Below are 24,591 nucleotides of genomic sequence, written 5' to 3' on the forward strand. Positions count from 1 at the left end.
TCTCCAGCTAGTTGTTCAACATTCCAACATTTTTAGAGTCAAAAACACATAATTTTTTGATATATATTTAGTTTTAGTATATGAAGTCAAAGGCAGTATTCTAAAAAGGCTATTATAACTTTCCAACTCAGAATCACAACAAGAAAAAATTAATCTTTTTTGTGGGCATTCATCTGCTCTCTAAATTTTGGAGGTCAGTTTAACTTTTCACAGTCTCATAGCAGCAATTCTGACTTGCAGAGAAGCAGATGAAAATCACCCACTTATTGGCATTAAAAATTTACCATCTCTATTAGAAATTTCCTCCAAAATAACAGTTAATCTTTGTTGAGTGCTTTCCATGTTTAAATACTGTGCTAAATATATGAATGCTGTCATCTAAGCATCCAAGAAACACTGTGAGATAAGTCATATTTTTACCCCTTTCCTATAGATAAGGACATTGAAGGCATTTTCTGTCCAAGTTCCCAGAACTAGAGGGGAATATAAGAATTTGATCTCAGAAGTGTCTAGAGTCCTAGTTCCTAACATGGTATTGCTAAAGAGATCTAAATGAGACATACTAACATGTTGAGACAGTCTCAGACCCTCCTCACAAGTTTTGTCTATTATAAGAAACAGTATTCTTTATTTTATTTAATAAAATAACTGACTCAGTTTTCTTTATGTTAAGGTTCATGAGTCAATGAAAACTAAAATATTTATGGAGGTAATCCATAAATGGATAAGACAGACCCTTTCATATATGTTTGATGGGATGACTGTATTTTGGAGAATTTTGGGGCAATATATAACAAAACTTAAAATTCATTTGCCCCTTGACTCAGGAATTCTACTTTTAGGAATTTATCCTAAAGCTAAACTTGTTCATGCATGTAAAGATATATGTCCTGGACGTTCTTTATAGTATTATATAAAATAGGAAAAAGTTGGAAATGACTTATGTGTTCAATAGGGGCCTGGTAAAATAAGTTACAGTGTATCAATGAAATATAACTTATGTACTCTTATTTAATACTCATAAAATAGTAGGTATTATTATTTTGTATTATTAAAAAAAGAAGAAAACGAAGAGTAATGATGTTAAGTGACTTGATTAAGATACTAGGACAGAGACATTGAAGCAGTCTGGCTCCAGAGTACACACTGTTAATTACTGTGCTATATTGCCTCCTGGTCATCTGTTTCCCAGTATGAAAGGAAAATAAATTGAAAAGCAAAAAGAAGAAATTATAGAAAATCTCTCTAGTAGGATACTACTTGCTAAAGGCTCTATATTTTTATATTTTCTTCTTATAACATATAAAATATGTTTTCTTATACAATCTGTCTTTATAAAACATATATTTGTATATATGAATGTATATGAATATATTCATAAAACATATACATATATAAAACATACATATACATTTATGTATATAAAACATATGTATCTATATATGCTTATACACATAAATCATACATTCATGGAAAAATTTCTGGACAGATATGCAAGAGCTGAACAGTTGGTGCTTTGGGGGATTAGTTTGGAGACTTTTAAAATTTTTACTTGATGTTCTTTAGTGTGGTAAATTATTTAAAAGTAATGGACAGTGGGGGAGAGCCAAGATGGCCGAATAGGAACAGCTCCGGTCTACAGCTCCCAGCGTGAGCGACGCAGAAGACGGGTGATTTCTGCATTTCCATCTGAGGTACTGGGTTCATCTCACTAGGGAGTGCCAGACAGTGGGCGCAGGCCAGTGGGTGCAGCGCACCGTGCGCGAGCCAAAGCAGGGCGAGGCATTGCCTCACCTGGGAAGCGCAAGGGGTCAGGGAGTTCCCTTTCTGAGTCAAAGAAAGGGGTGACGGACGCACCTGGAAAATCGGGTCACTCCCACCCGATTATTGCGCTTTTCAGACCGGCTTAAAAAACGGCGCACCACGAGACTATATCCCACACCTGACTCGGAGGGTCCTACGCCCACGGAATCTCGCTGATTGCTAGCACAGCAGTCTGAGATCAAACTGCAAGGCGGCAGCGAGGCTGGGGGAGGGGCGCCCGCCATTGCCCAGGCTTGAATAGGTAAACAAAGCAGCCGGGAAGCTCGAACTGGGTGGAGCCCACCACAGCTCAAGGAGGCTTGCCTGCCTCTGTAGGCTCCACCTCTGGGGGCAGGGCACAGACAAACAAAAAGACAGCAGTAACCTCTGCAGACTTAAATGTCCCTGTCTGACAGCTTTGAAGAGAGCAGTGGTTCTCCCAGCACGCAGCTGGAGATCTGAGAACGGGCAGACTGCCTCCTCAAGTGGGTCCCTGACCCCTGACCCCCGAGCAGCCTAACTGGGAGGCACCCCCCAGCAGGGGCACACTGACACCTCACACGGCAGGGTATTCCAACAGACCTGCAGCTGAGGGTCCTGTCTGTTAGAAGGAAAACTAACAAACAGAAAGGACATCCACACTGAAAACCCATCTGTACATCACCATCATCAAAGACCAAAAGTAGATAAAACCACAAAGATGGGGAAAAAACAGAACAGAAAAACTGGAAACTCTAAAACGCAGAGCACCTCTCCTCCTCCAAAGGAACGCAGTCCCTCACCAGCAACGGAACAAAGCTGGATGGAGAATGAGTTTGACGAGCTGAGAGAAGAAGGCTTCAGACGATCAAATTACTCTGAGCTACGGGAGGACATTCAAACCAAAGGCAAAGAAGTTGAAAACTTTGAAAAAAATTTAGAAGAATGTATAACTAGAATAACCAATACAGAGAAGTGCTTAAAGGAGCTGATGGAGCTGAAAACCAAGGCTCGAGAACTACGTGAAGAATGCAGAAGCCTCAGGAGCCGATGCGATCAACTGGAAGAAAGGGTATCAGCAATGGAAGATGAAATGAATGAAACGAAGCGAGAAGGGAAGTCTAGAGAAAAAAGAATAAAAAGAAATGAGCAAAGCCTCCAAGAAATATGGGACTATGTGAAAAGACCAAATCTACGTCTGATTGGTGTACCTGAAAGTGATGCGGAGAATGGAACCAAGTTGGAAAACACTCTGCAGGATATTATCCAGGAGAACTTCCCCAATCTAGCAAGGCAGGCCAACATTCAGATTCAGGAAATACAGAGAACACCACAAAGATACTCCTCGAGAAGAGCAACTCCAAGACACATAATTGTCAGATTCACCAAAGTTGAAATGAAGGAAAAAATGTTAAGGGCAGCCAGAGAGAAAGGTCGGGTTACCCTCAAAGGGAAGCCCATCAGACTAACAGCGGATTTCTCGGCAGAAACCCTACAAGCCAGAAGAGAGTGGGGGCCAATATTCAACATTCTTAAAGAAAAGAATTTTCAACCCAGAATTTCATATCCAGCCAAACTAAGCTTCATAAGTGAAGGAGGAATAAAATACTTTACAGACAAGCAAATGCTGAGAGATTTTGTCACCACCAGGCCTGCCCTAAAAGAGCTCCTGAAGGAAGCGCTAAACATGGAAAGGAACAACCGGTACCAGCCGCTGCAAAATCATGCCGAAATGTAAAGACCATGGAGACTAGGAAGAAACTGCATCAACTAATGAGCAAAATCACCAGCTAACATCATAATGACAGGATCAAATTCACACATAACAATATTAACTTTAAATGTAAATGGACTAAATTCTCCAATTAAAAGACACAGACTGGCAAGTTGGATAAAGAGTCAAGACCCATCAGTATGCTGTATTCAGGAAACCCATCTCACGTGCAGAGACACACATAGGCTCAAAATAAAAGGATGGAGGAAGATCTACCAAGCAAATGGAAAACAAAAAAAGGCAGGGGTTGCAATCCTAGTCTCTGACAAAACAGACTTTAAACCAACAAAGATCAAAAGAGACAAAGAAGGCCATTACATAATGGTAAAGGGATCAATTCAACAAGAGGAGCTAACTATCCTAAATATATATGCACCCAATACAGGAGCACCCAGATTCATAAAGCAAGTCCTGAGTGACCTACAAAGAGACTTAGACTCCCACACATTAATAATGGGAGACTTTAACACCCCACTGTCAACATTAGACAGATCAACGAGACAGAAAGTCAACAAGGATACCCAGGAATTGAACTCAGCTCTGCACCAAGTGGACCTAATAGACATCTACAGAACTCTCCACCCCAAATCAACAGAATATACATTTTTTTCAGCACCACACCACACCTATTCCAAAATTGACCACATAGTTGGAAGTAAAGCTCTCCTCAGCAAATGTAAAAGAACAGAAATTATAACAAACTATCTCTCAGACCACAGTGCAATCAAACTAGAACTCAGGATTAAAAATCTCACTCAAAGCCGCTCAACTACATGGAAACTGAACAACCTGCTCCTGAATGACTACTGGGTACATAACGAAATGAAGGCAGAAATAAAGATGTTCTTTGAAACCAACGAGAACAAAGACACAACATACCAGAATCTCTGGGATGCATTCAAAGCAGTGTGTAGAGGGAAATTTATAGCACTAAATGCCCACAAGAGAAAGCAGGAAAGATCCAAAATTGACACCCTAACATCACAATTAAAAGAACTAGAAAAGCAAGAGCAAACACATTCAAAAGCTAGCAGAAGGCAAGAAATAACTAAAATCAGAGCAGAACTGAAGGAAATAGAGACACAAAAAACCCTTCAAAAAATCAATGAATCCAGGAGCTGGTTTTTTGAAAGGGTCAACAAAATTGATAGACCGCTAGCAAGACTAATAAAGAAAAAAAGAGAGAAGAATCAAATAGACACAATAAAAAATGATAATGGGGATATCACCACCGATCCCACAGAAATACAAACTACCATCAGAGAATACTACAAACACCTCTACGCAAATAAACTAGAAAATCTAGAAGAAATGGATACATTCCTTGACACATACACTCTCCCAAGACTAAACCAGGAAGAAGTTGAATCTCTGAATAGACCAATAACAGGAGCTGAAATTGTGGCAATAATCAATAGTTTACCAACCAAAAAGAGTCCAGGACCAGATGGATTCACAGCCGAATTCTACCAGAGGTACAAGGAGGAACTGGTACCATTCCTTCTGAAACTATTCCAATCAATAGAAAAAGAGGGAATCCTCCCTAACTCATTTTATGAGGCCAGCATCATTCTGATACCAAAGCCGGGCAGAGACACAACCAAAAAAGAGAATTTTAGACCAATATCCTTGATGAACATTGATGCAAAAATCCTCAATAAAATACTGGCAAACCGAATCCAGCAGCACATCAAAAAGCTTATCCACCATGATCAAGTGGGCTTCATCCCCGGGATGCAAGGCTGGTTCAATATACGCAAATCAATAAATGTAATCCAGCATATAAACAGAGCCAAAGACAAAAACCACATGATTATCTCAATAGATGCAGAAAAAGCCTTTGACAAAATTCAACAACCCTTCATGCTAAAAACTCTCAATAAATTAGGTATTGATGGGACGTATTTCAAAATAATAAGAGCTATCTATGACAAACCCACAGCCAATATCATACTGAATGGGCAAAAACTGGAAGCATTCCCTTTGAAAACTGGCACAAGACAGGGATGCCCTCTCTCACCACTCCTATTCAACATAGTGTTGGAAGTTCTGGCCAGGGCAATCAGGCAGGAGAAGGAAATAAAGGGTATTCAATTAGGAAAAGAGGAAGTCAAATTGTCCCTGTTTGCAGACGACATGATTGTTTATCTAGAAAACCCCATTGTCTCAGCCCAAAATCTCCTTAAGCTGATAAGCAACTTCAGCAAAGTCTCAGGATACAAAATCAATGTACAAAAATCACAAGCATTCTTATACACCAACAACAGACAAACAGAGAGCCAAATCATGAGTGAACTCCCATTCACAATTGCTTCAAAGAGAATAAAATACCTAGGAATCCAACTTACAAGGGATGTGAAGGACCTCTTCAAGGAGAACTACAAACCACTGCTCAAGGAAATAAAAGAGGATACAAACAAATGGAAGAACATTCCATGCTCATGGGTAGGAAGAATCAATATCGTGAAAATGGCCATACTGCCCAAGGTAATTTACAGATTCAATGCCATCCCCATCAAGCTACCAATGACTTTCTTCACAGAATTGGAAAAAACTACTTTAAAGTTCATATGGAACCAAAAAAGAGCCCGCATTGCCAAGTCAATCCTAAGCCAAAAGAACAAAGCTGGAGGCATCACACTACCTGACTTCAAACTATACTACAAGGCTACAGTAACAAAAACAGCATGGTACTGGTACCAAAACAGAGATATAGATCAATGGAACAGAACAGAGCCCTCAGAAATAACGCCGCATACCTACAACTATCTGATCTTTGACAAACCTGAGAAAAACAAACAATGGGGAAAGGATTCCCTATTTAATAAATGGTGCTGGGAAAACTGGCTAGCCATATGTAGAAAGCTGAAACTGGATCCCTTCCTTACACCTTATACAAAAATCAATTCAAGATGGATTAAAGATTTAAACGTTAGACCTAAAACCATAAAAACCCTAGAAGAAAACCTAGGCATTACCATTCAGGACATAGGCGTGGGCAAGGACTTCATGTCCAAAACACCAAAAGCAATGGCAACAAAAGCCAAAATTGACAAATGGGATCTAATTAAACTAAAGAGCTTCTGCACAGCAAAAGAAACTACCATCAGAGTGAACAGGCAACCTACAACATGGGAGAAAATTTTCGCAACCTACTCATCTGACAAAGGGCTAATATCCAGAATCTACAATGAACTCAAACAAATTTACAAGAAAAAAACAAACAACCCCATCAAAAAGTGGGCGAAGGACATGAACAGACACTTCTCAAAAGAAGACATTTATGCAGCCAAAAAACACATGAAAAAATGCTCATCATCACTGGCCATCAGAGAAATGCAAATCAAAACCACTATGAGATATCATCTCACACCAGTTAGAATGGCAATCATTAAAAAGTCAGGAAACAACAGGTGCTGGAGAGGATGTGGAGAAATAGGAACACTTTTACACTGTTGGTGGGACTGTAAACTAGTTCAACCATTGTGGAAGTCAGTGTGGCGATTCCTCAGGGATCTAGAACTAGAAATACCATTTGACCCAGCCATCCCATTACTGGGTATATACCCAAAGGACTATAAATCATGCTGCTATAAAGACACATGCACACGTATGTTTATTGCGGCATTATTCACAATAGCAAAGACTTGGAACCAACCCAAATGTCCAACAATGATAGACTGGATTAAGAAAATGTGGCACATATACACCATGGAATACTATGCAGCCATAAAAAATGATGAGTTCATGTCCTTTGTAGGGACATGGATGAAATTGGAAACCATCATTCTCAGTAAACTATCGCAAGAACAAAAAACCAAACACCGCATATTCTCACTCATAGGTGGGAACTGAACAATGAGATCACATGGACACAGGAAGGGGAATATCACACTCTGGGGACTGTTGTGGGGTGGGGGGAGGGGGGAGGGATAGCATTGGGAGATATACCACCAGCATGGCACATGTATACATATGTAACTAACCTGCACAATGTGCACATGTACCCTAAAACTTAAAGTATAATAAAAAAAAAAAAAAAAAAAAAAAAAAAAAAAAAAAAAAAAAAAAAATAAAAGTAATGGACACATAGTACTTTTATAATAAAAAGAAGTTTAGATTTAAAAACTTAAAAAATAGTGGATGTGGTAATTATCAGTTATGTTGTTGGATGGGAGTAAAGAGAGATTTTTATTAAATATTTTTATTTTATACCCTTTTGAACTGGGAACTTAAAACAATGAAAGAATACATATTTCTTTTATAATAAAATATATTTTAAATGAAAAGGCATTAAAAATAGTGGACACAATATTCTCTAAATTATGTACTATGAAGTACTATTTCTGTGACTAAATTTAGGATATAGTTTATTCATTATATTGATAGTTTAGAAAAAATTTGCCTATGTTAAACTTTTATCAGAGAGCTGCAGTCTTATTATCTTAAAGACTACCTTTTTTCTAACATCCATTGATTTGGAAAGTAACTCAATAAAGATTTACCTTGTTTTTATAAGCAGGATTGTTTATGATTGAAGCTTTAGTAATAAAACCTTTTACAAGAAACGAAATTCAGCAAATGCAGAAGTTGACAGCAATTTTACTAGATGTTCCTAGTCAGTTGAGCACAATTTTCTTGCAGGAAAATGATATTATGCTTCTTAATTCCAAAATATTTGTGAAAAACAAATGTTAATTTGAAACTGCATTGTTTATTGAGAGAGAAAATTGTCAACTGACAATATTTTTATATTATGCTTAGTCTTGGAATTTACTTGGAATTAGGTTAGCTGATAAATCCTGAAATAGGCATAGTTGAAACTTAAAGTATAACTTATTTGGGGTTGTATTTTTCAGGTGAAGCTCTGAAAGTATCAGCTGAGAGATTTACAGATGACCCCTGTTTTCTCCCAAAAAGGGAGGCTGTGGTTCAAGCTGCCCGTGCCTTGCTGGCTGCAGTGACGAGAATCCTTATCCTTGCGGACATGATTGATGTCATGTGCCTCTTGCAACATGTGTCAGCTGTAAGTAAAAGATGGCTTAGTTTACCTTGGCATTGTCTTCACTTCTAATTTCATTCTCTGAACCTGGCGTCGATCCTAGTGCATCTTGGCTTCTCTCTCGTTTCTTAACATCACCCCTTCAGAAGCAGACTAGACTGGGTTGTGAAGACTAATGTATACCTCAAAATAAGGAAGCCAGAGTAGTTCTAAAGCCAATGGGAAATTAAACAGGAGATGGCTTGCTTATAAGGAAATGGCTAGGAAAAGTTCTAGACTTTTGATCATTTAAATAACTATGCTCTCTATAAATAAATAAATAACATAATTATATAGATAATATATGATAAACGTATGAGTATAAATAACTTGAGAAATAGAAACCTTAAAGTTTAAGACATCTGGAAATTTATCCTGGTTTGTAAATGAATTCTACTTTGCCATGTCCTCTTGATTCAGGATAAAGAGTGCATGTTTACAGGTAGTCTGTGATGTCTGTAGTAATCCATTAGGAAAATGTAGACATGTATTTAATATGAGTAAATAATGTATATTAGCTAGGAGGATATAAAGTTAGCGAGATATCCTGAATGCTTTATTTTGTCAGACAAACCCACTTAGCACATTTTTAGTAGAAAGAGAATTTTATTAAAGCCTGTTTTCAGTTTGACCAAATCATTAGTAGTGTTCAGATGAAAAGGTTGCAAAGAACTCTTTTTATATCTGTTGTATTTTCTGCTTGAAATAGGACCCTTATACTCTGTCTATAAATACATCTGCATTTTCATAAAGTGTCTGTGATTTTAATATAACTACTCTATTAAGTAAACAATGGTCTTATTTGATTAACCTTCTTGTCAAAATCATTTTCTCTAACTGCTAAGCTAAACCTTTCTTTGCATCTTTCTTTTTCTTTTCTTTCTTTCTTTTTTTCTTTTTTTTTTTGAGATGGAGTCTCGCACTGTCGCCTGGGTTGGAGTGCAGTGGTGATCTCGGCTCACTGCAATCTCTGCCTTCTGGGTTCATGCAATTCTCCGGCCTTAGCCTCCCGAATAGCGGGATTACAGGCATACACCACCATGCCTGGCTAATTTTTTGTATTATTTATTTTTAGCAGAGACGGGGGTTTCACTATGTTGGCCAGGCTGGTCTTGAACTCCTGACCTGGTGGTCCTCCCACCTTGGCCTCCCAAAGTGCTGGGATTACAGGTGTGAGCCAGTGCTCCTGGCCACATCTTTCTTGTATTCACTATTGCTTATTTTAACGCTAGAGTGACCCTCTCTGTGTACTTTCATTTTTTTCTTTTGATAGTTTTATTACTGTAAAAACAGCAATTCAATACCTTTTTTTTTTTTTTTTTAGTTTAAGTAGCTTTTTAGGAAAGGGAATTGCTGTCATCACCAACAGCTGTTGACTAGAAGATTTGTAGGTGATATAATTGAGCAAAGGTTTCTGTTACTTGCTTCTTGGTTTGTTGAGTAACCATAGACAAATTACTGAACTGATAGTTTTATTACAGTAAAAAGAGCAATTCAATCTTTTTTTTTTAGTTTAAGTAGCTTTTTAGGAAAGGGAATTGTTCTCATCACCAGCAGCTGTTTACTAGTGGATTTGTAGGTGTCATAATTGAGCAAAGGTTTCTGTTACTTGGTTCTTGGTTTGTTTAATAACCACAGACAAATTACTGAACATTTCTGAGATTCATTTGTCTCATATTTGAATACAGACACTAACAAATGCTGTAAACAAGAAATGGGTACAAAAGATTAAGTGGCAGGTAATTCCTAGTTCCAATGACCCAATAATTCCTATTTTAGACTCTAAATTTGTTGAGATAGGGCAGAATGCAGGGCTTTTGTAAGGTGAAAATTGCCACCTTCATAACCAATTAGGAGGTAACTGTATATAAAGAATAAAACCACCTTCACTACCATTTTAATTGAGTGTCCACTAGGAGTTAGGCACAGAGGTAGGTAATCCACATACATCATACCATGCAAATGAAGCAGGATGGCATTGTAGATCAAACAAAAGCAAAGTACCTCTTGCAGTAAAAATTATAGTTAATATTTGCTGGGTTTTTATAATGTGCCAAACACTGTGCTGGATTATTTCTTTTAATTCAATTCTTATAACAGCCCTCTGATCATGATTTCTATTTAACAATGAGAAAGCTGAGGCACATTGAATTTAAGTAACTTGCTGAAGGCAACAGGAAAGAATTAAAACTTTTGGAACTTAACTACTCTAATGGTTAGAACAGCTTTAACTACAAACAGCTTTTAAAAGTTTAGGCAAATTCATGGACCTACAACCAGTTATTAAAGTAAGTTAGATACACCAGAAGGTGTTTTAAATTCTAACCATCCTCTCTCACACTTGGTGCCTTGTTAGAGCCTGAATTTCAACTGGATTATATGTCACATATAAGTATGTGTAGTAAAACAATTATATGTTATGAAAAAGGAAGTGGCATCTTATCAAAGAGAAGGGAACATCTTTTGTGGTAAATCGTGATAGTTTTTCATGGTTTCATCCTCATGAAAAGTTTATATATGAATCATATTATCAACTCAATTATTTCAAGACTTCATGTAGAATGAAAATCACTAAATTGTTTCTGAGATCATCAGGATTAGAATTATTTAGCCCAACATTTCCCCAAAAGTATTCTGTAGCGCATGCTTTGAAAATATGGAAGAGGAAAAAAGTTGTTTCTTTTTGTAATGATCAATGCTGCACGTAGAAATTCCCATGAATGTTTTGATGCACATTAGCGCGTTAAAATTGTTGAGAAATATTGCCACGAAGAAGCCTGTTTAACTCTGCTTAACTCAGAATTTCCCAAATGTTTTTGACCCCAGAACTCTTCCATAGTATATTAATCCTGGAAATTTCTGAAACCATACTTTGGGAAATATCAGTTTGGAATTTTTCTAATAATGTTTATGACAATATTAGCGTCTACTTGAAATCAAAAGAATCATAGTGGAGAAACTTCAGTGCCCTTACAGTTTAATATTTTACCTGACATAGAAAGACTCTCTGATAACATGCAACATATGCAACTGCCTAACAATAGATGATCACTAACAATGATAACAATCTCAATTTTCTGAGACAGTGAAGCTGATTTTGGACACTTCTAATTGTTGGAGACAAATTTCTCGAACTGAGCTTAAAACTGCCTCCCTGCTATTTCAAACAGTGCGTCTAGTTTTGCTTTCTGGAGCAACACAGAATCAAGGCAATAGAAAAGGCTCTTTTCAAATAACTGATGATTACTCTTAGGACTTACCTATGTCTCCCCTTTTCTAGGCTAAAAATTTTTGACTTTTGGATGTTCTTTATATGGTAATTTCAGACCACTCTAAATACCATAGAATTTCTATATATTTTTCAAATTGGCTTACATTTCTTTGTATGACTTTTAGTTTCCTGCTGAAATTTTCAGTCTTTATTTTGATCTACTCGACATGGTGAGCAGAACTGTCTGATCCTCACGGTTTGAGAACTCCGGTGTTTGGACTCCTTGGGTGCCTGCTTCTGCTATCATTTTCCTTGCTTTTACTCATGGTGTCTTGTCTTATAATGTGAATGGCTATTTTTGATTGGATACTGAACATCACCTCTTCTGAAACCCATTTCAGGAAATTTCTCACTGCCTTATTAGCTCTTTGATGTTTTTAAGATGAATTGTTTTATCATCAAACCTTATTTGTTTCCTTCAGCAGAGGATCAGACTGAATTTCTAATTTGCTATTACAAGAAATAGAAGTCCCCCAAATCATCTCTGTAAATCCTTTTCTATGCATTCTAGATTGTAGGTAACTTCCATGAAATGTTGAAATCAGTGTCTTGAAATCAAAACAAACTCTCTGATGTGAACATTCCATGATATAAATGGACAATTACATCCCTGATTTAATGTCTAACATGATCTTACCTATCACAATAGCCTTGTCATGTTGTTGGTTCGTATTGATTTTGAAAACAATTACAACCTCCAACTCTCTGAGCTCAAACTACTCCTAATCCAGGTCTTCCTCCTCTGATACTAGTCTTTTTTTTTTAAATTATGTAAAGGTAGAAGTTACATTTATATTCATTGAACTTTATCTTATTAATTCTAGCTTTTTGTTACAGTCCATCATCCTTTGACTCTCGATTTTGTCTTCCTTTCCTAACCTGATATCATTTTCAAATTTATTCATGAAAAAATGTTTAATGACATGGAAAACAGTATTATATCTTTCTTTTAGATAATACCAATCAAATATGAACATCCTTTGAGTAAAGTTGTTGAAATGAGCTTCAAGCTTGCTTCATTGGGCTGCTGTATAAACCATGCTTCTTTATTTCATTTTCAAGCACTTCTCGAAAGACCTTCTTGAAATCAAGATATACTGTTTGTGGCATTGTGGATTTATCAGTCTAGTAATCCCAGTTATAAAGGAAATGAAGTTAGTTTGGCATGACTTACTTTTTAATGACCCAATAAGAGCTCTAAGTGACCATTGCTTGCCTGCTTCCGTTTTTTCTTCTCTTTTGTTCTGACCTTCATTTTAAAAATTACTTATAATCCACTTAATTATGATGCAAAACCACTTGTTGCTGGGTTCTCCTTGCTCTTAAGATCTCAATATAATTTGTTTAAACCCTCATTCTGTGTCCTATCAAGTACAATGCTCTCCCCCAAATTTCTGCAAATTCCTTGGGAGCTCATATTTTCAGGGTCAACTCTGTCTCCAAGCTTTTGCTTCCACTGAATTATTTTCATTTATAGATTGTCTTTCTGTCTCTATTCTACATTATGTTCACCCAGAATCTGGAGTTGGCCTTTTCCCCTTGCACGAATAGACACACAGATACACACATTCTCCAACCTACCAGAGCAGACCAGAATACATGAATATAGTAAACCTTACAGAAACTTACAGGAAGATGGAAGGGAGGGATATCTATATTGCAACAATATACTCTAAAGGGCTTCAATCTGTATGTTCGAAATCTTCAAAATCTTATTGATAGCAACTCCATCTCATTGCCCTTCCACATTTTTTCTCTAGCTACTTTCCCTCAAACTTCTAAATTATGTTCATTGGAATGCAGTAAAGAATAGTTATCTCTCTAGCACTCGACTTGGCCCCTGCTTATTTCTGTCCTTAGGATATCACTACCCACCTTAAATTACTCCTTAAGGTACTTTCTTCAGTATAGGTAGTGCCCTTCCTAAGAAGCATTCTGTAGTCAGCCATCACACTCCCCAATCCTACTATATAATAATCTATTATAGATTTTTGGTGGGAGGAGGGTATCCACTTTAAAGATATGAATTTCTCCTGGGAACACACATTTTTTCCCCCAAAACAGAGGACTGCCTTTTTATTTCTTGCCCTTATTTTGCATGTAATGGACCAAGGCCTGCCTTTCTTCTCCTCATCTTTACTATTTCATTCAGGCCTCTGGACTTTGTTTTTTTCCCTCCTGACACTTATAGAGGTTCCTGCTACATTTTCTGTTTTTGTTCTTTATTTCATAGCATTAAAGAATTCCTCTGAGCTCACAATTTTTTTTAAGTGGCCTTACTCTTATTTTCCTTCTTATGACTTTTCTTACATAACAGATTTTTTTCAATCCCGTTGAAGTATATTTCCTTTTAGATGTCAGATAAATGAGATGTTACTCTCTTTTAATAGCATGTATCTATGTATTTCCTGATTTTGTAAAGCTTTCTTATTTCTATTAAATTATACTCTTTCCACTGAGACTGCCCCAGGAGAAGCAATTACAATAGAACATTTACAAGGACATAGTCTGAGACCACCAACTAATGTAAACATGGGTCACTGAGCAACCAAAAATGGACAAGTACTGCCAAATTAAATAATCAAGGATTCCTGACATGGCACTTTTAAACGTGTCTAGTTCTTTAAGGAAATGTGTGTGTTCTTTTGGGGAAAACAGGTCCAAATGAAAGGTAATAGGGGACAGAGGAAAAAAGTACTGATATTTCAATATTTCATCAATTGTAGAAACTTGGAAAGGTATTTTGGCTCTATTGTCACCATTGTTTATGAATTTTTTATAGGAATTTAAGTTAAAATGTTTATCTCTATGATACTGTTCAAGTGTTTCAAACTTTTCTGTACTATTTGTTCTTCTTAGGATTCCACATCTTGTTTTATTGGCATATGGATTTCTTTTTTTTTTTTTTTTTTTTTGAGACAGAGATTTGCTCTTTTTGCACACCTGGAGTGCAATGGCATGGTCTCGGCTCACTGCAACCTCCACCTCCCAGGTTCAAGTGATTCTCCTGCCTCAGCCTCCCGAGTAGCTGGGATTACAGGGGTGCACCACCATGCCAGGCTAATTTTTGTATTTTTAGTAAAGACAGTGTTTTGCCATGTTGGCCAGGCTGGTCTCAAACTCCTGACCTTGGGTGATCTGCCCACCTTGGCCTCCCAAAGTGCTGGGATTACAGGCGTCAGCCACCGTGCCCACCTTGGCATCTGGATTTCTAAGGGTCAATTTTATTTGGAAGAAAATAGGTTTGGATGGCTTCTGCTTACTGGGTCAGGACATTGTGGGAAGAAAACATGGCTTTTGGCAGCATGGAGACCTTGCTTGAATCCTGGCTGTGTTGTCGATTAGCTGGGTGATTTTGGGAAAGTTAAAAATCTGCAAGCTTTGGTTTCTTCTTCTGAGTTATGGGGAGAATAAAACTTATTCCGAATACCTTGAAAGGGTTTTGTGAAGACTGAATGATATATGACATAAATTACTTGGCAAGAACTGGTATAAGTTCTCTTTCACCTTCTTTCCCTGTCCCATCTTTCTTCTCCTTGGTATCTTGCTCCCACTTTTTGGCCCTTGGAGTGAAATGTTGTACTTATTCCTAAAAATGAAGGGAAATTTGACTATTGAGTTGAACTAACTTTTCTAACTTTTTCCATTTATCATACCATAGTCATGTTTTACTTGTTTTGGGAATGTTGATCCCTTTGGATTAGGTAATAGACCAGTGTCTTACAGGAAATGGGTCCAGAATTTAACAACTTTTGTCAAATGTATATTTAACATTTGCTACATAATTTTATAAAGCATTTGTGGACAAACAATAATTCTGACTATGACAAATATTTATATTGACAGAAAAATCACATTACCATGTTGGCAGCTGAGACTCTATGAGGCCACCCTCTATTTAAAAGGCAGATGTGTACCAACAAAAAGATTTTCTAAAGCCTTTTATTACTGAAGATATCAGCAGCTGATAAAGGGAAAATTACTGTATAATTAAGAGCTGTTAGAAGCTATGTATATTTTGTGGAAGATCTTAGGCAAAATATGTAAAAGCATATTAAGATGTAAAGAAAAAGAGCAAGTCAAGACTGGTATTTAAGATGTGTATTCATCTGTTTTCACTCTGCTGATAAAGACATACTTGATACTGGGCAATTTACAAAAGAAAGAGGTTTAATGGACTTACAGTTCCACGTGGATTCCATGTGGATTCCATGATTGTGAGGGGAGGCCTCACAATCATGGCAGAAGGTAAGGAGGAGCAAGTCACATCTTACGTGAATGGCGGCAGGCAAAGAGAGAGCTTGTGGAGGGAAACTCCTGTTTTTAAAACCATCAGATCTCCTGAGACTCTTCCACTATCACGAGAACAGTGCAGGAAAGACCTGGCCCTGTAATTCAATCACCTCCCACCGGTTCCTCCCATAACATGTGGGAATTGTGAGAGTTACAATTCAAGATGAGATTTAGGTGGGGACACAGCCAAACTATATCATTCTGCCCCCTGGCCCCTCCCAAATCTCATGTCCTCACATTTCAAAACTAATCATGCCTTCTCAACATTCCCCCAAAGTCTTAATTCATTTCAGCATTAACTCAAAAGTCCACAGTTCAACATCTCATCTAAGACAAGGCAAGTCTCTTCTGCCTATGAGCTTGTAAAATCAAAAGCAAGTTAGTTACTTCCTAGATACAATGAGGGTACAGGCATTGGGTAAATACAGCTGTTACAAATGGGACAAATTGGTCAAAACAAAGGGGCTACAGGCCCCATGCAAGTCCACAATCCATCAGGGCAGTCAAATCTTAAAGCTCCAAAATGATCTCCTTTGACTCCATGTCTCACATCCAGATCATGCTGATGCAAGAGGTGGGTTCCCATGGTCTTGGGCAGCTCTCCCCCTGTGGCTTTGCAGGATACAGCCTTCCTCCTGGCTGTGTTCATGGGTTGCCATTGAGTGTCTGTGGCTTTTCCAGGTGCACAGTGCAAGCTGTCTGTGGAGCTATCATTCTAGGGTGGTTCTGGAGGACAGTGGTCCTCTTCTCACAGCTCCACTAGGTGGTGCCCCAGTAGGTACTCTGTGTGAGGGCTCCAACACCACATTTCCCTTCCACACTTCCTAACAGAGGTTCTCCATGAGAGCCCTGCCCCTGCAGCAAACTTCTACCTGGACATCCAAGCGTTTCCATAAATTCTCTAAAATCTAGGCAGAGGTTCCCAAACCTCAGTTCTTGACTTCCATACACTTGCAGGCTCAATACCACATGGAAGGTGGCAAGGCTTCAGAAGCTGCGTTCTGAAGCCACAGCCCAAGCTCGACATTGGCCCCTTTCAGCCACGGCTGGAGCAGCTGGGACAAAGGGCTCCAAGTCCCTAGGCTGCATACAGCATGGGGACCTTGGGCTTGGCCCATGAAACTGCTTTTTCCTCTTAGGCTTCCTGGCCTGTGATGGGAGGGGCTGCTGTGAAGTCCTCTGACATGCCCTGGAGACATTTTCCCCATTGTCTTGGGGATTAATATTTGGCTCCTCATTACTTATGCAAATTTCTGCAGCTGGCTTGAATTTTTCCTCAGAAAATGTGATTTTCTTTTCTATCACATTGTCAAGTTGCAAATTTTCCAAACTTTATGCTCTGCTTCCCTTATAAAACTGAATGCCTTTAACAGTACCCAAGTCACCTCTTCAATGCTTTGCTGCTTAGAAGTTCCTTAAACCAGATACTCTAAATCATCTTTCTCAAGTTCAAAATTCCACAAATCTCTAGGGCAGGGCAAAATGCCACCAATCTCTTTGCTAAAACATAACAAGAGTCACCTTTGCTCCAGTTCCCAACAAGTTCCTCATTTCCAGCTGAGACCACCTCAGCCTGGGCTTTATTGTGCATATGCTTATCAGCATTTTGGGCAAAGCCATTCAACAAGTCTCTAGGAAGTTCCAAACCTTCCCACATTTTCATGTCTTCTTCTGAGCCCTCCAAACTGTTCCAACCCCTGCCTGTTACCCAGTTCCCAAACTGCTTCCACATTTTCAGGTATCTACAGCAGCACCCCACTCTACTGGTACCAATTTAGTGTATTAGTCTGTTTTCATGCTGCTAATAAAGACATACCTGAGACTGGGCAATTTATAAAAGAAGGAGGTTTAATGGACTTACAGTTCCACCTTGCTGGGGAGACTACACAATCATGGTGGAAGCAAGGAGAAGCAAGTCGCATCTGATGTGGATGGCGGCAGGCAAAGAGAGAGCTTGTGTAGGGAAACTCCCATTTTTAAAACCATCAGATCTCGTGACACTCATTCACTATCATGAGAACAGTGCAGGAAAGACCTGCCCCCATAATCCAATCACCTCCCACCGGGTTCCTCCCATGACACTTGGGAATTGTGGGAGTTACAATTCAAGATGAGATTTGGGTGGGAACACAGCCAAACCACATCAAGATATAAGAAGAGAAATTAGAAATAGAGACAAATAGGGCATACTTGCTGGATTTGTCATGAATTTCCTATTGGAAATTTTAGGGAAGAATAAATTTTTTTTTCAAACATGTATATTTTTTAAATTTTATTTATTTTATTTTATTTATTATTTTATTTTATTATTATTATACTTTAAGTTTTAGGGTACATGTGCACAATGTGCAGGTTAGTTACATATGTATACATGTGCCATGCTGGTGTGCTGCACCAATTAACTCATCATTTAGCATTAGGTATATCTCCTAAAGCTATCCCTCCCCACTCTCCCAACCCCACAACAGTCCCCAGAGTGTGATGTTCCCCTTCCTGTGTCCATGTGTTCTCATATAGATACATAATAGTTGTACTTATTTATGGGGTATATGTGATATTTTGATAAAAGCATATAATGTGTAATGATCAAATCAGGGTAATTGGAATATCCATCACCTCAAGCATTTATCATTTCTTTGTGTTAGGAACATTCTGATTCTACTCTTTTAGTTATTTTGAAATATGTGAGAAGTTATTGTTAACTATGGTCTTTCTATTGTGTTACCAAACACCAGATTTTTTTCCATCTAACTTTATTTTTATATCCATTAACCATCCCTTCTGTATCCCCCTATTTTGACAAGTAAAAATTATATATATTTATGGTATATAACATGATGTTTTAATACATGTATACATTCTGGAATCGCTAACTCAAGCTACTTAATATATATGCATTACCTTTTATACTTATCAATTTTTGGTAGTGAGAATACTTAAAATTTACTCTAGCAATTTTCATATATATAATTTATTGGTATTAACTGCAGTCACCATGATGTACAATAGATCTCTTGAGATTATTCCTCCTGTTTAATTGAAATTTTATGACCTTTGACCATACAAATTTAAACCATGTAAAATTTTCATTTTTTAAGAAGGAATCAGCATCTTTCCAGTTATCTCTGATTTGATTAATTAATGAATTACCTCAGCAAATGGTTATTTTTGTGTGCTTACTTTGTGGCAGTCACCATCACTCTAGTATGTGCTAGGGATTCAAATTTCTAAAAATACCATCATGATCCTGCTCTCTTGGAATTTACAGACTAGATAAAAAGTAAATTAACAATATGTTATTATGGTAGAGGTTGGTACAAAGTGTTATGGAGGTTGGAATTGTATTAAGAGAGGGTATGTTGAATGAATACTGTGTGGCTGAGTTTGGAGAGTTGACTAGAGAAAGAAGGTAGTGGGGCAGAGGGCATTTTACCTGCAGAAGAGGATGTATGCTGAAAGACTTGTAATAGTCCTGAATGGCTGAGATGAAGGGTGAACTGTGTGAGAGGAACAAGAGTTGAAGCTGGAGAGGTAGGCATAGACCTAATTTGAAAGGTCTGTGTGCTAAGTTACAAAGTTTGAACTATAGTCTGAAAGCTAAGCGGAAACCATGAAAGAATTTTAAGCAGGGTAATGATGAGGGGACTTCACAAAGTTCATAGAAAAATGGAATTAAAAGAAAAAAATAAAAAATATAAACTTTGTTTCTCATCATAAACTCCATCAAGTTGAAGACACTTTTGTAAATAATGATACTAGCCACTTAGTTCATCCCTAAAGAACTGAATGTCCTGGAATTTAACCGTGCCAATGCAGTCTTTTTTACATTATTAACTGAAGAAAAATGAGTGCCCTTTAAATATTTTTTGAGATTTGGAAACAAAAAGAGTCAGAAGGAGCCAAACCAGGACTGTAAGGTGGATACCTAATGATTTTATATTGAAACTTGCAAAATTGCCTTTGTTTAATGAGAGGAATGAGCAGAATGAGCAGGAGCATTGTGGTGGAGAAGGACTCTGGTGAAGCTTTCCCAGTGTTTTTCTGCTAAAGCTTTGGCTAGCTTTCTCAAAAGACTCTCATAATAAACAGATACTATCATTCCATGGCCTTCCAGAAAATCAACAAGCAAAATTCTTTGAGCATCTTAAAAAACTATTGCCATGATCTTTGCTCTTGACTAGCTTGCTTTTGCATTGACAGGACCACTTCCACCTCTTGGTAGATATTGCTTTGATTGTGCTCAGTCTTCAGGATCATACTGGTAAATCCACATTCATCTTTTGTTAGATTTCTCCAAAGGAATACTTAAGGAGCTTGATGAAATTAAAATTGTTAAAACATTTCATTGAAAGCTCTGGTCTTATCTGCAATTGATCTATGTGCAACAATTTTGGCATTCATCCAGGGGAAACTTTGCTCAACTGAAAATTTTCAGTCAGAATTGTGTAAGCTGAACCAGTTCAGATGTCTATGATGTTGGCTATTGCTTCTGGTGTTAATTGTTGGTCCTCTTCAATTAGGACACAAACAAGATTAATTTTTTCCTTGCAAATTGATGTGGATGGTCTGCTGCTGTGGGTTTTGTCTTCAACATCATCTTGACCCTTCTGAAAATGGTTTATCCATTTGTAAACTGCTGATTTCTTTGGGGACATTGCCCATAAACTTTTTATTTTATTTTATTTTATCTTATCTTTGAGATGAAGTCTTTTTCTGTCACCCAGGCTGGAGTGCAGTGGTGCGATCTCGGCTCACTGCAACGTCTGCCTCCTGGGCTCAAGCAATTCTCTTGCCTCAGCCTCCCAAGTAACTGGGATTACAGGCGCATGCCACCACACCTGACTAATTTTTGTATTTTTAATAGAGATGGGATTTCACCATGTTGGCCAGGCTGGTCTCGAACTCCTGACCTCAAGTGATCTGCCAGCCTCGGCCTCCCAAAGTGCTGAGATTACAGCGTGAGCCACTGCACCTGGCCAAACTTTTCATAAAGCATCAATGATTTCATCATTTTTCCACCCAAGCCTCACCATAAATGTGATGTTTCTCACAGCATCAAGCCCAGTGCTTTGCACAGTGATGCTGCTCTATAAACAATTATTGAATGACCCTTTTGTTCAGTCCTTATTCACTACTGAAAGGTGTCATGAGCTTAATGACAATGATCTTTTCAATTTTATGGAACTTTTAAGTTTATAAAGCAGTAACCTATAAAGCTAGATTGTAAAATCTGTTAGGGTAAGAGTTGTTTTTCTTTTGTTTTCCTCTGTTTCTTACATGTCTGGTATGTTGCTCAATGATAGATATTTGTTGAATGAATGTCTTTTATTTTTCCTCAACTGATTTCACAACAACTGAGTGAAGTAGGCAGGCAAAGACAATTTGTCCTGTGTTATAGATAACACAATCAAAATTGGAATAATAATGACTTGTCCAAAGTGATGCAGTTATTAAATGGCATAGCAAGGACTTGAACCTCAGACCTCAAGGCCAGTGTGCCTTCACCTACATAGAACTATTTCTAATTTAGATCTCAAGCCCAATTTTGCTCTATGTTCTTAACTTTTATAGTCATTCCTTACAGCAAAAAAAAAAAAAAAAACATTTGAGATATGTATGTGAGCTTTAATTTTCTGCTTCAGTTGTAAACTTCCTTTTAATGAGTGGTATTATCATCTTGTAAGTTCATTTGGAAAATATGTATGAAAGTCAATGGATTAAATTCAGAAACATTAAATAATTTCTTTCTCTGTAATACTTTATTTTTGATTGCTCTGTGGTTGCCATATTTAAGTAAGGTAGATTAGCCATTTCTTATGCTTAAAACAATTTCTTTTTACTCTAGGTATTAATATTTATAGAGCATCAATATATTATTTTTTTGACTATTCTTTCCTTCCGCTTTAGTCTCCAGAAACTTTTGGCATTGTTTTAAACAGATGATTTAGGGACACTAAGATCACACTTGGTGATATAATGCTTTCCATCAGGCACTTATTGTACACCCTTTTGTACACATAACGCTGCGGGTATGGGATTTCTTTTCATGTTACAGGTAGCACCCAGCACCTCGTATAAATGCATGAAATATTAAATAAGAAAACATGATGACTGTGGAGCTGGCTCTTGTTTTGGAGCAATGCTACTTGATGTTTTTAAATTATGGGAATTAGTAGGCTGCTGGAGCTCTAGAGTTATTTGAATCAATCGATCTGATTACAAAAGGAAGCCAGGGCATTGGCAGTGAGGGAGAGGAAAACTTTATTTGCCAGAGCCTTGGCTGCATTTTTTTTTCCTGCTGTTTCAGCCTATTTCTTCGTGTCTTTCTCAAATTACTCCACAAATCTACATAATTTACATGAACTCATTGGATGCATAATTTGTATAGAACACTGGCTTAGATTTATTTATATATGTATTGTCAGGAAAAAGGAGAAAAAATGTATCTGGGAAAAGGGACTGCTGAGACAAAGTAGACATTTCCCTGTTGCCTTTTCTATGCTTCTCTTTCTTGCAAAATAATTTGTCAGCTATTTTAATGTGAGATGAGCAATTATAGTTTCTGCTGTTTTATTTGATGGATTACTATTATTATTTCTGAGCAGAAATAATTTGATGAGAAAACACACTCTGGGAGTGTTGACAGTGCTTACTATTCCAGCAAGTGCTGGGCTTAGGGATATTGTTTTCCTCTACCCATTCTTATCTTGTATGTCCAAGGTTTGTTTTGGGTTTAGTCTAATTCACTGAACTTTTTAAAGTTTGAGTTTGGTTTATAATGAGTTAAAAAAAAAACACAGGATAAATTCAAGTTTCAACAAATTATTCTGGGGTTTTTGGCTCATTTTAAATTCCCACTCAAAACTATGAATAAGTAAAATCCAGCAGTATTAAAAATCTCTTCAATTAATTGTGCTTCCTTTCCCCAACTTGTCTCCAACTGGGAGATCATTTATTTGGAGAAATAATCAATATAAGAAAATTATCATGTACTGAACAAATATGGAAAATCTTGGAGGTTTGTTTCAATGATTAACCATTGTGGCCTATTGGAAAAATCTTCAAGCCAAGTGAATACTCTTTAAAACCTAGGCCTCAACCTAACTTTTATCTTCTGTACTTCAGCATTACTTGGAAAGTAAGATTATTGCTTTCACTCTTTAGTATCTTTAAGCGTACATGTGTGCAGGTGGGGATGGGGTGTGTTTAATAGGGAGCTAAGCCAGAGCTATACCACAGGTTTCATATGACCTCTTCTTGACAATTAATTATTGTTGTAAGCAAAAACACTGCTTAAATGAATGAAATTATCATGGTTTTACAGTATTTTGAACTCTTTATTATCAATAAATGGAGGATATAATTCCTGATAACAAAAGTTCAAGCTGAAATCTCCATATTATACAAAGTCCGACCTTTAGTTAAAACATTCTTGTGATCATGTATTGTTACTGGATTTTCTCCATTTCTCCTTTGGCCATGGGCATATTACCGGAAGTGTTGGTTTTCTGTGTTTCTTGTTTTGAACACTCTTTTTTTTTTTTTTTTTTTTTTTTTTGAGACAGAGTCTCGCTGTCGCCCAGGCTGGAGTGCAGTGGCGCAATCTCGGCTCATTGCAAGCTCCGCCTCCCGGGTTCACGCCATTCTCCTGCCTCAGCCTCCCGCGGAGGACTACAGGCACCCGCCACCTCGCCCGGCTAATTTTTTTGTATTTTTAGTAGAGACGGGGTTTCACCGTGTTAGGCAGGATAGTCTCGATCTCTTGACCTCGTGATCCGCCCGCCTCGGCCTCCCAAAGTGCTGGGATTACAGGCGTGAGCCACTGTGCCCGGCTATTTTGAACACTCTTTACAAGTGTGTTTGCTCTAAAGGTCCCATTTGGAGTTGTATAATGTTTACAGAGATAAATATGAAGAAGAAATATTTTAAGAAGTAGAGCTAATATTTCTTAGGGAAGACAAAGTGCAGGAGCTAAAACATGCTTTAGAGTTAAATGGATTTGTCAGTAAAATAGCTTGTATTAATTAAGTCATAGATAAAATTACTTAAATTTTTTAGAATCTTAGATAAGGTTTTATTTTGATTTGAACATAGTGAGAATGAACCAAGAAATGGGCAAGGCACAGAAATGATTATACAATATAATAAATATTTCATATAAAGGTCATTATGTTGAAAGGAACTTGTTTATTGTTATAAGTGGGGGAAAATGAACTGATTTTGGCTGTGTTTAATATGTTGGGTAGAATTGGTTTCCACGTCAGACTCTTAAAAGACTTCCTGTCCTTTGGGGCCCAACTCAAATTGTCTTACGTCTTCTACGTGGTCTGAGTCCCTCAGTCAGTATCAGTGAGTTTTCCGAGTTTTCACCAATGTTACCTTTATCTCTCTTTTTTTGCACTCTCTTTACTACCTTGCCTTGTGTTAGAG

General features: G+C 37.5%; 1 protein-coding gene across 3 annotated transcripts in view; it reads left to right on the plus strand.

Moving 5' to 3' along the window:
* Positions 1 to 24,591, plus strand: part of CTNNA3 (catenin alpha 3) — a 1,788,954-nt gene that overhangs the window by 155,222 nt on the left and 1,609,141 nt on the right. For all 3 annotated transcript variants that reach the window (XM_055353691.2, XM_055353692.2, XM_019035348.4), the window contains one exon: positions 8,416 to 8,582. In XM_055353691.2, the coding sequence (XP_055209666.2) occupies positions 8,416 to 8,582 (167 nt within the window). The remainder of the gene's footprint in view (positions 1 to 8,415; positions 8,583 to 24,591) is intronic.

Source organism: Gorilla gorilla, chromosome 8 (genome assembly GCF_029281585.2).
Source record: "Gorilla gorilla gorilla isolate KB3781 chromosome 8, NHGRI_mGorGor1-v2.1_pri, whole genome shotgun sequence".
In the NCBI taxonomy this organism is placed as follows: domain Eukaryota; kingdom Metazoa; phylum Chordata; class Mammalia; order Primates; family Hominidae; genus Gorilla; species Gorilla gorilla.